This window comes from Syngnathoides biaculeatus, chromosome 3 (genome assembly GCF_019802595.1).
Source record: "Syngnathoides biaculeatus isolate LvHL_M chromosome 3, ASM1980259v1, whole genome shotgun sequence".
Lineage (NCBI taxonomy): Eukaryota > Metazoa > Chordata > Actinopteri > Syngnathiformes > Syngnathidae > Syngnathoides > Syngnathoides biaculeatus.
This window is the reverse complement of record NC_084642.1, coordinates 32327577-32344391: the sequence shown is the minus strand read 5'-3', so window position 1 is coordinate 32344391 and position 16815 is coordinate 32327577. Positions and strand designations below refer to the sequence as shown.

The window sequence follows — 16815 nt, the reverse complement described above, 5'->3', positions numbered from 1 at the left end:
TCCCCATCAATGGACACTGCGCATGTGCACACAACCATCATCAACTAAAACAGTTCCTTCCGTGCAAAAGAGAAGTGAAAACGTCACAAATATCACACTGTACATTTGTGGTGAGAATCTCTCCTCCGTTGTCTTATCTGCAATGTTAAATTTTGTATACTGTACATCACTCCTCTGCTTTGTAGCAGTCAACGCCACACTTGTCATGTGGAGGAGGGAAACCCAAGCTGCATACATTTCAGTTTCATCGCGGCCTTGAGATGGGATAGCGAACACTTCCATCACTCATCCAGTCGGCATTGCAGTGGTCCAATTCTTTGAATTTACATGAATCCTAGAGCTGTCCAACTTGACCAATCTGCGCTATGGTTTCTTTGGAGGCCTTCAATCAGGTTCTACTTTGGGTAGGCTGAAAATTGTAGACAGGATTTAAACAGGAATGTGGCATTTGGGACTTGCGTATGCAGTACCATAGTTCCTCTCTTTGTACTTTGTCATAGGCTTTCTCGAGGTCTACAAAGATACAATGTAACTCCTCCTGACCTTCTCTGTAGTTTTCCACAAGCATCCTCAAGGCAAATAGTGCATCTGTGGTACGCTTTCTCGGCATGAAACCATACTGTTATTTGCAGATACTTCTGTCCTGAGTCTAGCCTCCACTACTCTTTCCAATAAATTCATTGTGTGGCTCATCATCTTTATTCCTCTGTAGTTTCCACAGTTCTGAACTTTCCCTTTGTTCTTAAAAATGGGGACGAGCACACTTCCTCCATTCTTCAACCATCTCCTCTTCCGCTACTATTCTATTGAATAAGTTGTTCAAAAACTGCACAGCCACCTCTCCAAATTCCTTCCATACCTCCACTGATATATCATCAGGACCAACTGCCTTTCCATTTTTCATTCCGTTCAGTGCCTTTCTGACTTCCCCCTGACTAATCATTCCCACTTCCCGGTCTTTCACACTTGCCTCTTCTACTTTACCTTCTCTCCCATTTTCTTTATTCATTAACTTCTCAAAGTACACTTTCCATCTACCTAGCACACTACTGGCACCAGTCAACATATTTCTCTCACGATCCTCAATCACCTTGACTTGCTGCACATCCTTCCCATCTCTATCCCTCTGTCTGGCCAACCTGTAGAGATCCTTTTCTTTCTCTTTTGTACCTGGTGTACATGTCGTCATATGCCTCTTGTTTAGCCTTTGCCACCTCTACCTTTGCCCTACGTCGCATCTCAATCTATTCCTTCTGCCTCTCCTCAATCTTCTCCATGTCCCATTTCTTCTTCGCTAATCTCTTTCCTTGGATGACTTCCATTTATTTTGGGGTTCCACCACCAAGTCTCCTTCTCCCCTTTCCGACCAGAAGGCACTCTAAGTACTCTCCTGCCTGCCTTTCTGAATAGCTTGGCAGTAGTTTTCCAGTCTTGCAGGAGCTCTTCCTGTCCTTCAAGAGCCTGTCTCACCTCTTTCTGAAAGGCCACACAACATTCTTCCTTTCGCAGCTTCCACCACATGGTTCTCTGCTCTACCTTGGTCTTCTTAATCTTCCTATCCGCTACCAGAGTCATCCTACACACCATCATCCTATGCTGTCATATGCATATGCGTATGCTAAGCTACACTCTCCCCCACCACTACCTTACAGTCAGCAACCTCCTTCAAATTACATCATCTGCACAAAATTTAATCCACCTGCGTGCTTCTACCTCCGCTCTTGTAGGTCAGTCTATGTTCCTGTCTCTTCTAGAAATAAGTGTTCACTGCCAATTCCATCCTTTTTGCAAAGTCCACCACCATCTGAATGCCATACTTACTCATCACTTCTTCATCGCCCCTGTTTCATTCGCCAACATGTGCATTGAAATCTCCACCAATAACAACTTTCTCTCTCTCTGGGATGCTGAAGACTACTTTGTCTAGTTCCTTACAGAATTTTTCTTTCAACTCGAGGTCACATCCTACCTGTGGGGAATAGCCGCTAATCACATTATACACAATACCCTCAATTTCAAATTTCAGATTCATCACTCAATCTGATACTTTTTTCACCTCCAAGACATTCTTAGCCAGCTTTTCCTTTAAAATAACCCATACTTCATTTCTCTTCTCATCTACTCCATGGTAAAAGAATTTAAACCCTGATCCTAAGCTTCTAGCCTTACTCCCTTTCCACTTCCTCTCTTTGATGCACAATACATCAACCTTTCTCCTAATCATCAAGTCAACTAACTTCTGAGCTTTTCTTTACATAGTCCCAACATTCAAAGTCCCTACACACACCTGTAGGGTATGTGCATGCTTCTTCCTCTTCTGTCGAGTAAGCCGCTTTCATCCTCTTTTTTTGTCTTTGACCTACATTATCTGAATTTCTACCTACGCCTTGCAGATTAACAGTACCGGGGGCGGGCGTAGCTAGTCTGGGCCACGACCTATCCGTTATGGAATTTGTTTGATGAACCCTCATACTGTATATGTTTGGCACAGTTTTACGCCGGATGCCCTTCCTGTCGCAACCCTCTGCATTTTTCCAGGTTTGGGACAAGACTACAGGAAGCACAGGAATTGTTCCCCCCTTCGGGCTGCAGATAGTCAAAACAAGCAATCAAATAAACAAAGTCAGCACATAAGATACACAATTCACATCCTACCTAATCTATGTTAAAGTTAAAGTCAGATAAAACCAATCAAATAAACTCAGTCAGCACATAAGGTACACAAATCACATACTACCTGTGTGAAAATATAAAGGATATTGCGATTTAAAGGATTCAAACCACAATGGCCCTCATTCTTGTACAGTGGTGCCTCGATTCTCAAACACAATCCGTTCCAGAAGGCCGGTTGAAAACCAAAACGTTCGAAAACTGAAGCGCGTTTTCCCATTACAATGAATGGAAAATGAAATAATGTGTACCAAGCCTTAAAATATATTTTTAAAGAATTTTTAAAAGTTTTTCCTTACAATAAATTGCATAGTAGAAATACATGTATAGTTTAAATACTTTATATAATTAAATCATTTAAAGGGGAAACCCAGTGCTTTGCATGAACAGTGTATCAATAGGTCATGTAATATGTTCTCTATTTTGACAATATGATGTTAAATACGCTCTCATTTAATAGTGTTTGGAGATTATTTTTATCAACAATGACGAATTTTCAGGGGCGCTGCCATTTCCGCGAGTCACATGATCTACGTGGCCGTATGTGACGTGTACCATGCCGTTCCAAACACTGGATTACATGGGACACCATTATGTCCAGTGCTGATTTCTCGGATTTATCCTCGTCTGATGAAGAAATAGCAGTATTGGTTTATCAGGAAGACGTAGGAATACTTCCATGCATATTTGAACCTGTGGCTGGAATTAATGTTGAATATTTGGATGGTTCTTCAGGCGGAATGACGCGGAGTCTGACTACTCGGAGGCCTACACACAATATAAGTGCGTAAAGAAAGGCCCCTGGGAGCTCCTTCGGACGGGAATGACACGGAGTCTTGACGAGCGAGCTCGGTGGCGGCCCGCGAGCCGAGCTTTCAGGTGACAGAGGCCTTTAGCTGAGCTTCGGTGGTGGCGGAGGCCTTTAGCGTTAGCCCCGGACGCCGAAGCTAGGCTAAAGGCCTCCGCTTGGTGGATTAGGGCTGCTTCGTTCAAGCTGCAAGACAAAAGTTGATTGTCATCCTGTATTAGAAAAATATTGATACAATCGTAAAAATATATCAATGGAATCACAATAAATGCAAGTTTATTCAGCTTTACTGTGACTGTCATTCCGGTGCTGCAGTTTAAAGCCCCGAGCCCAGTCAATCTGACTTCTGGATGGGAAGAGCCATCTCTGTGTGCATCTAATCAGTTCGTGACGGAAGCACACGTCTCCTCTCTTCTTTCCAAAGATACTTTACAGTTCAGCAGTTATTAGGCAAAATGTTTTTTTTCCTCCTTTTCAAATCAATCTTTCCGCTTACTTTTCAATTGTATGAACATAGTCTGAGTCAAGGTCACTGTAAGCAAATGACAAAAAAAGGCAAAGGTTAACAGCTGGAAGTCTAACTCTTATTTCACATCCCATCTGCAAGCCATCACGCAGCTTTATGGAAACTCCATGGTCTTTATTTCGGGAAACAAACTATATTGTGGTAATCACTCATCTACTAACAGTTAGCATGCAGTGTGCTGACGGATGTGAGTCCAGCACATTCGTTTAAGAGATGAAAGCTCTCGCCGGGGGCCAAACATACTAAGACTGTGAGCATTATTGGGCAGGGGGCTAATATGGTGTAATTATTCTTTTAAACGGAAGGCCAAACATCATATGCCAGAATGCAAAGGGGCAACTAAATGCATCTAACAGCTCCTCCAAGATTTTGTACATCTTTTGAACATCAAAAGTCTAAATTGTAAACAAGGTTGGGACGTGAAAGTAACAATAGACTTCTTTATTGGAATCCTTCTTTCACGGTTCCTCTCTTGCGCCCCCAGACACAGACCCCTTCTGCACATGACTTCACAGACAATTCTGGACATGCATGAAAACATCAACCAACAGCCACGGACTAATGGGGAAACTGGGAGAAATCAAACTTACGGTACTGTTTACTGTATTGCCTTTCTACATGTACAGTACTGAATGTAGTACAACTTATACTAAACCCTGCATGTGTCATGCATGACAAGAAACATGATTGTGTATACATCTTTAATAACTTTTCAAAAACAATATTTCATCTTCATATTTCTTAACATGCTAAGTGCTTTCAAACTGTTGTATTAAAATTGACTTTAAAACTAATGAAAAATACATCTGAAATGTGTAAACAAAAACTTTTACATCGACAGGAGTCACAGCCTACCCAAATCCATATTGCACTAACCATATGCTTCATCATGCTTTTGTGTGCTTCACATATGAAACAAAAGTTGGCCTTGCGAGAGATGTTTTGGTTGTTATAGTGTGTATCTGTTCTTAAAGATCATTCATAGGACTAGGACAGAAAATGGTTTAAACCCAGCAACAGTGTTAGCATGGAGTACTGTACATGTCAACAAAAGCAAAGAGTGGAGTAACTAAGATTTTAGGAACATGATACAATTGAAAGGATGGACATGTGGTAGAAAAAAGCAATGTCAAATCATTAAAAAAAAAAAATCACACACAAAAGAAAGTGCTATGTATGTTTAAGTCACAGTTTTTCCACCACCATGAGCTTGATCCAGAGTGTTAAACATTGCAATGTAAACTCTATCGTAGAAGGAGATAAGGAATTGAAATGAAGATGGAGATCTGCAAAAGGAAGTGAATTTTCTAGTCATCGCAGCCCAGCAGCTCCATGCGTAGAGTGATGCGCTCGTGCCACTCCCAGGGGACTACTCGGACAAATCGGGCATAGAATGCGGGTTCAAATACATTCTTCACGTGGCTGTTGTTGTCAGTATTGCCTTGGAAAAGCTGCAAGGTAATACACACATAGGTCAGTGAAAGGAACAGAAACAATGCTCTCTTTTGAATGAACTCCATTCTTTCAGAAAAAATATGTCAGGTCACTTTCTGGTGGGGTTAATCTTGAATATCCATCCATCCATCAATCCGATTTCTTAGCCACCTAACCTCACAAGGGTCGTGAGAGTGCTGGAGGCTATCCCAGCTGTCAATGGGCAGGAGGCAGGGTACACCCTGAACTTGCTGCCAGCCAATCGTAGGGTACATGAAGACAGACAACAGTCACAATCACACCTTGGGGCAATTTAGAGTCTCCAATGAATGCATGTTTTTGGGATGTGGGGGGAAACCGGAGTGCTCGGAGAAACCCATGCAGTCACGGGGAGAAGATGCAAACTCCACACAGGTGGGGCCAAAATTGAACCCGGGACCTCAGAACTGTGAGGCCAACGCTTTCCAGCTGCGCAGCAGTGTCGCCTAATCTTAAATCAATGGTCAAAATATCGAGCGTGGCCTTTCGAGTGATGGTAAAACACATATTGACGACATAAAATATTTAGACAAAATCACTGATTATACACCACTGTTATTTATTTAATTAGGGTTCAGGTGAAAGCTCTTACTTTCTTCTTAAAAAATGTAAATCCATATAGTTTATTGTTTGCCAATGTAACCATTTCTGTGTTTTTGTTCAATTGCGGCTGGGATACAAGACAGAGTATTTTGTTTTTCCTTCACAACATTAAATCGGAGGTTGAATAGATGAGAGAATTGCTTGAATATATAAATGACTGACCTTATCACTGTCTGTGTTCATGTCCTTCACTATACTCCAAGTCTCTTCATCATTACTGTAAGCCACTTTGAACACTGACACAAATTGCACCACCCCAAAGTCCTTTGCCCCTTGAGTGATGATACCCGTGATTCGCTTTGTCTTCTCTAGGTCCACCTGAGAAGAAATACTGAACATTAAAGCTTTGGAAAAACAGCCTAATGATGGCACAGCCATTAAAGAACGTGTGCTCTCCGTCACCTGGATCCACTCTGATCGGTTGTTATGCGAAGGAGACCAGGCATTAGTCTTTCCCTGCTTATCCAGGCGGGCAAACTGAGGGAGCCAAGTAAAAGTATCGATGCCCCACGTGCGGAAGGAACTGGAAGCTGAAACTTGGCTGTCTGAGATCAGTCGAGACTTCATTCCCATTGGCTCTGAGCACCCTGTTGTGTTTGAATAAACTGTGAATAAAGAAGTAGACAGAAGAGAGGAATGGGAAAACCAAGGGGAGAGAAAGTAGAAAAGATAAATAAAGAAACCCAAAGGAAAGAGTAATCTGCCACCAGAAAATCAGAAAGAGAAAAATGTGACTGAGCCAATTCATTTCGAATACACACCAGAGCCACGGTGGCCACAGAGGAGTAAGGCAGGAAGAATAGTGGCATGCATACAAAAAAGTAGACAAAGTGTGCAACATAACCCTATGTGCTATGCAAACATTTTGGCTGACATTTGCATCTGGAGTCAAATTTACAAAATACAGAAATAATGTAAGTCTGTAAGGTTATTGCCATGGCATGCTGCATTATTATGAGAAGTCAGTTCCAACTTATTGTTTTTGGTGCGTTTACCATTGAGTTCGCATCCCACCAACTCCATGCGCAGCGTGCATGCCTTTCGGCAAACCACAGGGATTATACGGATGTACTGGGCCACAATGGGTGGGTCGAAGAGATTGGTCTTTGTGCTGTCGTTATCTGTGTTGCCCACCAAAACCTGCAGTTCAACGTTGTATCATAATAAGACGTTCCAACTGTACATGTAGCATTAAGCGCGTCGGGCTATTAATCATGCTTGATAAAGTCTAACCTTGTCTCTCCGTTGTCCATCCATTCGGTACGTGGTGTAGGTCTTCCCATCAAAGCTGCTCGACACTTTGAAGGCTTTTATATATTCTGCCGTGCCCATTCGACTGGCGCCTTGAGTTATTATTCCTGTTAGACGCATCTTCTTCTGCATGTTGATCTGCCGTCAAAAAGTAGCGTGGAAGCATTGTTAAAGCTTTTTTCCCAATAGGCTATTGTACAATTTAGGCTGAATAATGGCTTCCCTCACCTCGATCCAAGGATTCTTGTCATGGGCAGCCGACGTCCAGGCATTGACGAGGCCTTGATTGTTGAGCCGGGCCAAGTCCGGGCCCCAACGCTGAAGACCGAGAATGCCGTAATGCACAGAAGAAGCTGAAATCTGGGACTCTGCGATTGCGCCTCCTTCCATTCCAAGTAGAGCAATACAACCTGAGAAACAAAAATATAATTTTTTTAAATTTGAAAAAATATTTTCACATAACTTGCATACAACTGGATTACGGTACATTATTTACTCCATTTTTAACATCTTTCAATGGCATTTTAATACATTAAAAACAACAAAAATAACTTTGATTTAAAACAGTCGAATCCGGGATTTGGCTTTCGTGTGTGGAGTCTTCATGTATGTCAACCTGTGTGGGTTTTCTTCAGGTACTCACATTCCAAAAACATGCATGGTAATTAATTGATGTCTCTAAATTAGGGGTCTCGAACACAATTTAGTTTGGGGACACTGCAGGCAGAGCCTGGCTGAGGCTGGGCCAGAGCCTTGGCACAAATGCACGGGCGCAGTTTCAATTAGAAACTTTAAAAAAAGCCAATCTTCTCAAACATCTTTCTTATTTTTCTTTAACAATAAAATAAGGTAAACAAGGACTGTGGTCCGAACAAGCTGTGTGCAAAACTACCAATAAAACTCCATGGCAACACTCCTGTAACATTTACTCATTGAAAAATGTTTCTCAGCTTGATCAGTTGATGTCACGCCCCAGAGAGCCACCGTGATTAGTAGGTTCATCAGCTCTGCACGCAACACTGCAAGAGTGCCATTGATAGAAAACTCGAGGGCCGCACTACCATTAAATTTTCACATTAAGGTGCGGGCCACAAAATGCGAACAGCCTGGCGGGCTGCCAATTTGAGACCTTTTCCCTAAATTGTCCTTACATGCTGTTTGTCTATGTGTGGCCATGTATCCGGATTATGTATACAGACCTCCTGCCTGGTATAAAAAAAAAAATGGATCGATGGATATTGTAAAAATGACAAATGTCTGATGGATCTGGAAAGGCAACACTAGAATGGAGCTACCAATGAAATATATTGATCAGAAAAATCAAAGTTAAATCCTTCAAGAATGCCAGCTGCACATCCATACATGCGGGTAAATGGAGTGATGTTAAAGTGAGTCCACATACGTAGTTGGCACTGCTTCCCAACATAGGGCGAAGGGCATTGACATGAATAATCGCCATCAAGATCTCTGCATATGCCTCCATTTTTACATGGGCGAGTGGCACAGTCATTCACATCTGAAAATAAACACAGCATCATTACTTTTGGCACAATTAACATAACCATAGTTCAGAATCCACAGCAGGAGTGTGTTTGACAGCATAGTCCATTTATGACTCCATGTCATGGAGTCAAACCACCACAAGGTGGCACACACAGATCATATCTAATCATCACATGGTCAATACAGTACTGTACTTTTGTAAACATCCAGCGAAGAGTGCAACTGTAATGTGTCCTGTTGTATGGGAAATAAAACAATCTTGCTCATGACCTGTCTTTCTTCCAAACTAGTATCTTCTTCTATCTTATCTAGTATCTTCTTTGATATGTACTTATCTTTCTGTCCCTTTATTGATCAGCAAGGATATTATGGATTCCATCCATCCATCCATTTTCTGAGCCCCTTATCCTCACAAGGGTCGTGGGAATGCTGGATCCTATCCCAGCTATCATTGGGCAGGAGGTGGGGTACACCCAGAACTGTTCACCAGCCATTCGCAGGGCACATAGAGACAAACAGCCGCACTCACGATCGCATCTACGGGCAATTTAGAGTATCCAATTAATGTTGCATGATTTAGGGATGTGGGAGGAAACCGGAGTGGCTGGAGAAAACCCACACAGGCACGGGGAGAACATGCAAACTCCACACAGACGGGTCCGGGATTGAACTTGGCAACTCAGAATTGTGTGGCCAGGGCTTTCCAGCTGATCCACCGTTCCACCGATCTGGTTAATAATGTTTTAAATTTCAGGTCGACCTCCTCAATACTGTATGTCACAAAGATTAAGTCTAAAGGAGAATAATAGATTGTTTTATTCAGGATAAAGCCAAATAAAGTGGGATAGATTTCAGCCAATTTCTTGGATAGGGGATGTACTTAGGGGACTTTCAAGCTAAATTCACGAAGCTAATTGACAAACAAACCATTTTCAAACAATGTTTTAAGATGTGAGTACCCTGGGTATCACAACAGCATTGCTTTTTAAAGTGGGGGTGACATCCCTATAAACATTCTAAAATAGATATTGTAATGAGAAATACATAGAACAATATTCACTTCATTGTCTATACGAAAAAAAAAAAGTGAGCGGAGAGCGCGTCATCCATGCACAACGTTGCGCAATTGAGTGTCCTTCGACATCCAAGTGGTCGCGATATGAGTCGCGTCATCTGTCCTTGACGTCATCATCACTTCCGCCATTGAAAACGCGCAGTGCCTGCTCCTATGGAAGCCGAACAACAGAGATATTCGGATTTTTCCAACGCCCCTTCTGACACGGAAGCTCTTTTCGAAAAGGACAACACCACACAACCGAGTGAAGTTACCGGGGCAATATTACACTATTGTTTCGAGCCCTCAGGGCAATATTACACTATTGTTTCGAGCCATATTCAGATGATATCCCATCACGGCCAAACCGCATCCCATCCGATCCACTTCCGCGGCGGAGATGAGCCATCGCGGCTCATCGCAGCCGGCCGGTGTGGCTTATGACGGAGCCGAGTGGTGCTGTGCTGTGTGCGGTTCACAGTCGAGCCGGCGCGCTTCATGCTCGCACGCGACTGAGTAACGCATTCTCGGCTGGGTTCTTCAGAGCCGCCCGAGTCGCAAAGCCCTACGCCCAGCCTTCGCGGAAGACGTGACCGCCGAACGCGGCGCCTCAGCCGGTGTGGCTGAGTTTCGGCTTGCCGTGCTATATAAGGAGGGGGTGGAGCCGAGCTATGTTGCAGCCTGAGTGAGACATTGTTGGCTGGGCGACGTGCAAATCGCCACAAATCATTTTTTTTAGTAGCTGTATGAGCGCATCAACACATTTCCTATGCGTATCTTTTGCTACGTTATGAGAGAGACCGATTACGTGGTCCGTCCCAAACTATTTTTTGTTTAGTAGCTGTATACACACTTACCTGTAATTTGGAACCCACAGACCTCTCGTCCTCTGCACCCGTGCAATCCATTTTTCACAACGAACAGGGTTTCTTTCAAACTTATGAAGGGTGATTCCATTCTCCCGAGTGTTCAAGCAATGTCCAGCAATGCAATGAGCTGGCATTTTGGCTAACATGAAGGAACGACGAGCTACCTTCCCGGAGGTAAAACTAATGGAAACAAACGAGTCCACTAGGGGGTGCCTCTTTCCTGTATGTCACTTCCTGCTTCTTCTCGAACACAAATCCCTCGAGAGGATTTTCATGGCAGGAGTTACGAAAAGCTGTATACGTCAAAATCACGTTTTGTGGTGAAAAAACACATGGGACCATATCGGCTGTGGGTTTTTCATTAATAATATACCAAAAATCATCCATTTTATGACACTTGAGCTTTAATGTACCTGGACTGAATGAATGCCAAAACAAAGTATTTAATGACTGTATCAACGCCTCTCTCTGGATTTCCACAAACCCAGACAAATAGGGATCCAACTTATTTGCAATCACAGCAGAAATAATTGAAACCCCATATAGTAGGCTCGGAGGCATCAACTTAAAAAACAAAGACATGAGATTTTGTGGGAAAATCGTGTAGAGGAGGCATTTATAGATTTGGAAATCAGAGATTGATGTGAAATGATTAAAGGTCTGGGTGATGATGGAAGACTCAATCAGGAATAAGCAGGGAAAAAATGCAGTTCACTCATAATTGTTATGAAGTACCAATTAGAAACACATCCTTAGTTGTATTTTGTTTTTTTTATTGTTTTAATTCTAAGGAACAAAAAAAAAATCCAATTAGTAACCAGTGTAAGTATCCAGGTAATTTAATTTTGAGAATTAGAGCCTGTGTCAATGAAGGAATTGCCCTGAATGATGATGATAAATAAGGCGTTGTGCTACCTCACCTCACACGGCCTAATCGACTGCTAAGGCAGACGACAGGTTGACGTAATTCCACATGGATCTGTGCAGTTCTTGCTCCTCTAAGAGGATTGGTCAAAACTTGGGAACAAATGCCAGTATGGCTGTGACAACGCAAATAAAACAGCTGAGAAGCATTTGATTGTACTGAGAAGGGACACTAAATAATCAGGCTGATTTGCTCTAAATCTAGGACTGACGTACATGGATTATACCAAACATTCCATTTTGCGAACAATAATCAATTTTCACACAGTCAGTTATGAAAACAACATAATGTTTTGGAAAATAAGATGCATATTTCTCCAAAGTGTACCATTTCACAATTACCACATCATTAGTTTTAGCTATATATATATATATATATATATATATATATATATATATATATATATACACACACACACACACCACACACACACACACACACACACACACACACACACACACACATACATAAAGCTCTGTAAGTATATGAACGGGTTCCACCTAACCGCGAGACCATTTCTGCCGATGACGTCTGCCACAGAATTAGAACTGGTGCAGGCACTAGACTCCACAAGCTACAATTGGTGGTCAGCCTCTGGACTTTGGGAGGGGATGAACTGTTCATTCAAAATAAATATCCTTTTAGCAATATCATCAAGACATTGGTGTAATGTGGCTTTTGAACTCAACATTTCTCACACACATGAAATTTACAGGGTCACCCATAGTTGAAAATAAATATTTTTTGTATTTCATTCATTTCAATAAGTTTTCCAAAGACCGCAAGCTATGTTGGTCATTATGTTAAAAGGAATTCACTCAAATATTTGGCCTCGTTTGGTCAACCTCAAGTCTGTGTGAGAATCTGTGTGGGTGGAATCTGCATGGCAAGAGGTTTGGAGAGGGGTTTTCCTACTAATTAGCCAAACAGAACAACCACGTTATTTCCTTCAAGAAAACAGAATAACCACACAACTCTGTGAAAGAGGCTGCAGGGGAAGATAACTCATCCCAAAGAACTGGCATGCCTTTTAAATCTGTGCCGCCCATCAGGAAAAAATATTTTTCAAATTGGAAATTTATTTTCAGGGCGGCACGGTGACTCAGCTGGAAAGCGTTGGCCTCACAGTTCTGAACTCCCGGGTTCAATCCTGGACCCGCCTGTGTGGAATTTTCATGTTCTCCCCGTGCCTCCATGGGTTACCTCTTGGCACTTCGGTTCCCCCCCACATCTCAAAAACATGCAACATTAATTGGACACTCTAAATTGCCCGAAGTTGTGATTGTGAGTGCGGCTGTTTGTCTCTATGTGCCCTGCAATTGGCTGACAACCAATTCAGGGTGTGCCCTGCCACCTGCCCACTTACAGCTTGGATAGGCTCAAGCACTCGCGCGACCCTCGTGAGGATAAGCGGTAATTAAAATGGATGGATGGATTTGTTTCCTGACTATGTTTAGGCTTAGTTAGGGTGACTGTAAAATAAAAGATAAACGCTTGAGCTTGTATAAAATGTGGAATAACCTACAAGTCGAGGAGAAAAATGGCAGCGCGAGATTTTGAGCAACCCAACCAGAAGCAACTTACTCGTCTGGCAGTGTGCGCCCTCAAAGCCTGCCCTGCAGTTGCAGATATACTCGTTGAAAACATCTCCCCTTCTGCTTGGAGTGATCACCTGGCAAGTGGCATCATTCTTACAAGGGTTGGGACTGCAAGGTCCTGAGTGAAACAAGGTGGATACTTTCAATGGAAATGTTGCCATCATTTGTGCTCAATAGATGTTTTGTTTGGTCTACCTGTCTCTGTCAGGTTGCACGTGTCTCCAGCAAACCCATCTGCACAGATGCAGATGAAGGGATCTTCTCCAATCCCTGTCACGCACGTTGCTCCATTATGGCAATTATTCACCTCACAGTAGTCACCTAAAAATTGCATGATGCAAAACAGTGTTGGTCAATCAATTTCACTCTCATATGAAGGCCCATGTTGCTGTGCAATGGTAATTCTTTCTTATTTGACTTTTTTTTTTTACCTTCTTGTTGTGACAATTCTGTCAGGGTCACAGCTAATCTGAAGGTTCTCTGCATCTTGCAAATTAATTTGCAGACGTGTAAAACATCAATAGAGAAGTGAAATGTAGCAATCCCCAGCCAATTCACAGTTAACGCTTCACAGTCCTGCTTCATCACAGATGTTTTTTTTGTGTGTTATTACTGTTTTTTTCACTGTTTAGACAATATTTACCGTTTAGACAATATTTTCGTTTTGTCCATTACTTTTGCTCTCTATATTCTCTTGATCAATATGTATCTCTCTATATTGTGTGTCAAAACGTCTTTTTTAATTTTAAATTAAAATTTTATTTAATTTAATCTAAAATTTAAAAATAAGTGCACTCAATGCCATAAAATCATGCCAACAGTGCATCTAAATGGGGTATTTGTATTTCACTTATATTGGGAGTAGACTGGAACCTAAATCCCGATTAATAAATAAATAAATACATTTTGGAATGTTTGTCGTGTTGTTTTGGAGAATTCTATCGAGAACTAATTTAGAGTACTGAGTAATATTTTTTGGACAACAAATCCGGCAGTAAAGCCAAGAGGGAGGCACGGAAAAGATTTATATGTTTGTTTGCTGTTATGATGCCATTGACGGTCATTATCCATTCCCTCAGCAGCATCTGGAAGCTTTCACATCACTGTGTTGGATTGGAGGTGAATGAGTTTGACATCCATTTGTAAAATGAATCAACAACATGACATGTCGACACTGAAAATGCATTGTATTGTCATTGTGTCTTTTGCAAACTACCCTGTGCAATATTTCCAAAACAAGTTTGTTTTTTAAACTCAGAGCTCCACTACAAAGAGCTCAGGCTTGGGACTTGCTATCTGCCAAAGAGGGGGCTTAGATGGGATACATATTCTCCCAGCCCCCTTCCAAAATGTGGTTCTATAACATTCATAACCCTATAACATAAAACTCCCCACGTAGGTTACTATAATCTTTGCTCTCTCTTGTGCCTTGTTAAAATAATTTGAAATTGTGAACAATAAATATTACTATAGTTGATCAATCGTTTACATTTCACACCAAAGCAGTGAGTAGTGATGCCTTCACAAGCAACCATTTGTGCGTTTCAACAAAGTGGACATTGCCACTTTTGGACCACAGCACTGACAACGAAACGTGACTGTGTGTGGTTGGGATTAAGAGATTGTAGGATTAGCCAGGTGCGACAGAAACATGCAGCTCTTGGTCTGCCGGGAATGAGTAGTTGCACAACATGACAGAAGGGTTAGGATGCTTGCCGCCAATGAACTGACGGGGGATCCATGACACTACAGACACCGGATGTATCCGCGTCATAACAGTGGTCGATCACCAGCCAATGGGATTCTGAACAGCCCTGACATCTTTTGATACTACTGTATTTGATGCACGTGATGCGTGTGCAGGAGCAGGAAGTTGGCAGGACATTTTCAGGTTGATCTTGGATCAGGTCAACAGACCACTGCTTCATGTTGGCTACAGACACTAGCACATATGGCACTCTTTTTCTCTTTATCTGTACCATCTCATACTGTTTTTCCAACAAAGATATCACTGAGACAAATGGCAGCATGTTCTAAATACACAAACATGTCTACAAATGTGCATACAGTATGTTTCCAAGGAAGGTTAAAAATGCCTCATAATTGGGCTTTTCTCCAAACACACATCTGCCAACGAGCGTACAAAGGAAGGGTGCAATAACACTTTTACAGGTAATAACAGCCTGTTTACAGCTAACTTTGGAAGTGAGGTGAGTTGCCCTTTAATGTCATCATTTAAGTTTCATACTTTGAAAATCCTACTGTCAACACCATCTGGCTTTATCGTACACGGACGAGACTAACAAGGCCAAAGAAGAAGGCTCAATATTTGAAAGATGAAATGACAATACAAAAAGAAAGGTGTGTTGCACAGTCCAGAATACTTTCTTGGTGAATAGCAACGTATCTTGAATCACAGCATTTTTTTTTTCACTTATAGTGGTCAGGAAAGCCCTTTCGTGTCAAATGAGTTAAATAAACTTACCCGTGACCGACGACAGACATAGAAGTGTAATCGCTGTCAAGGATACTTTTTTTGAATTTCCAATGGATGTCATATTTGTTTAGTCTTTGTTCGGCCAAGGTAGTTCCGAATGGTGCCGCAGTACAGCACAGTAGTCTGCCTGTTGCTGCATTCAGGTGCACTCCGAAAAGTGCGAATTCGGTGGCATGCTAAAGGAAGACCAAGAGCGGCGTCACAGAGGGGCGGAGACCTTGGAACAGTAAAAATAAATATAAATGTAGTTTTGGACACGGTATATTGCAAAAGATATGAAGTCAAAATTTCAGGAAAAGAAGTACAATAAATACTGTGCAGTACAACAACAAAAATTCTTCAACAGAATTTGAGTAAGCAACAGCTGAAAACACCCTGTCGCCCTCAGGTGGCCACATTTGCAACATTTAGAACTGGCTGTGCAAGAATCGCGTCAACAGGACTACGTTCTCAGCGGGCGGCATAGTGAAACAGCTGTTGAGCGTTGCCCTCACAATTGTGAGGAAGAGGGTTCAAATCACAGCCCCACCTCTGTGGAGTTCGCATGTTATGACCGTGCCTACGCGGCTTTTGTTCCGAGGACTTTGGGTTCCTCCCACATCCCAAAAAACATGGAATTTTAATTGAACACTCTAAATCGCTCCGAGGTGTGATTGTGAGAGCGACTTTTGTCTGTCTCTATGTAGCCTGCGATTGGCTGGCAACCAGATCAGGGTGTACCCTGCCCGACGACTGCTGGGATTCGCTCCAGGACTCCAGCGACTCTCGTGAGGATAAGCGTCTCAGAAAATGAATGGATGATTGGATGAATGCCTTTAGTTTGAGTCCAATCTAGGGAAGTATATTTCGATTATTTTACTTGGGAAAATATATAAATGGAAATACCTTTGAATAACACAAGTATAAAGCGTCTAGTGCTTCTGAGAGCGCGCGCTGCACCTGGTTCAAGATGGCACGGTATGAGTCAGTGCTTCGTGACGTCACTACACTGTCAACCAATGACAGCTCCCGTATGCAAATAGCAGAATCTTCTCGGAA

At 42.2% G+C, this 16815-nt stretch overlaps 1 protein-coding gene and 1 long non-coding RNA gene across 4 annotated transcripts; one reads left to right on the top strand and one right to left on the bottom strand.

The window, feature by feature from the left end:
- Positions 1-11: 11 nt before the first annotated feature.
- Positions 12-6484, top strand: LOC133498499 (uncharacterized). The gene is made up of 4 exons (XR_009794334.1): positions 12-110; positions 186-404; positions 4489-4595; positions 6393-6484. It is a non-coding gene; the product is annotated as an uncharacterized LOC133498499 (long non-coding RNA).
- Positions 4565-16759, bottom strand: LOC133498496 (EGF-like repeat and discoidin I-like domain-containing protein 3). 3 transcript variants are annotated; one of them, XM_061815432.1, is made up of 11 exons: positions 16663-16759; positions 15766-15994; positions 13476-13601; positions 13267-13398; positions 8734-8847; positions 7560-7741; positions 7314-7469; positions 7076-7220; positions 6483-6685; positions 6243-6398; positions 4565-5455 (listed from the first exon to the last, which is right to left on the bottom strand). In XM_061815432.1, the coding sequence occupies exons 2-11, from the start codon at positions 15836-15838 to the stop codon at positions 5312-5314; spliced, it is 1431 nt and encodes a 476-aa protein (XP_061671416.1). In that variant the 5' UTR covers positions 15839-15994; positions 16663-16759; the 3' UTR covers positions 4565-5311. The 3 variants fall into 3 exon arrangements, with proteins under 3 accessions (XP_061671416.1, XP_061671418.1, XP_061671417.1); XM_061815434.1 differs by having other exon boundaries at positions 6483-6667; XM_061815433.1 differs by lacking the exon at positions 16663-16759 and adding an exon at positions 16307-16556.
- Positions 16760-16815: the final 56 nt, after the last annotated feature.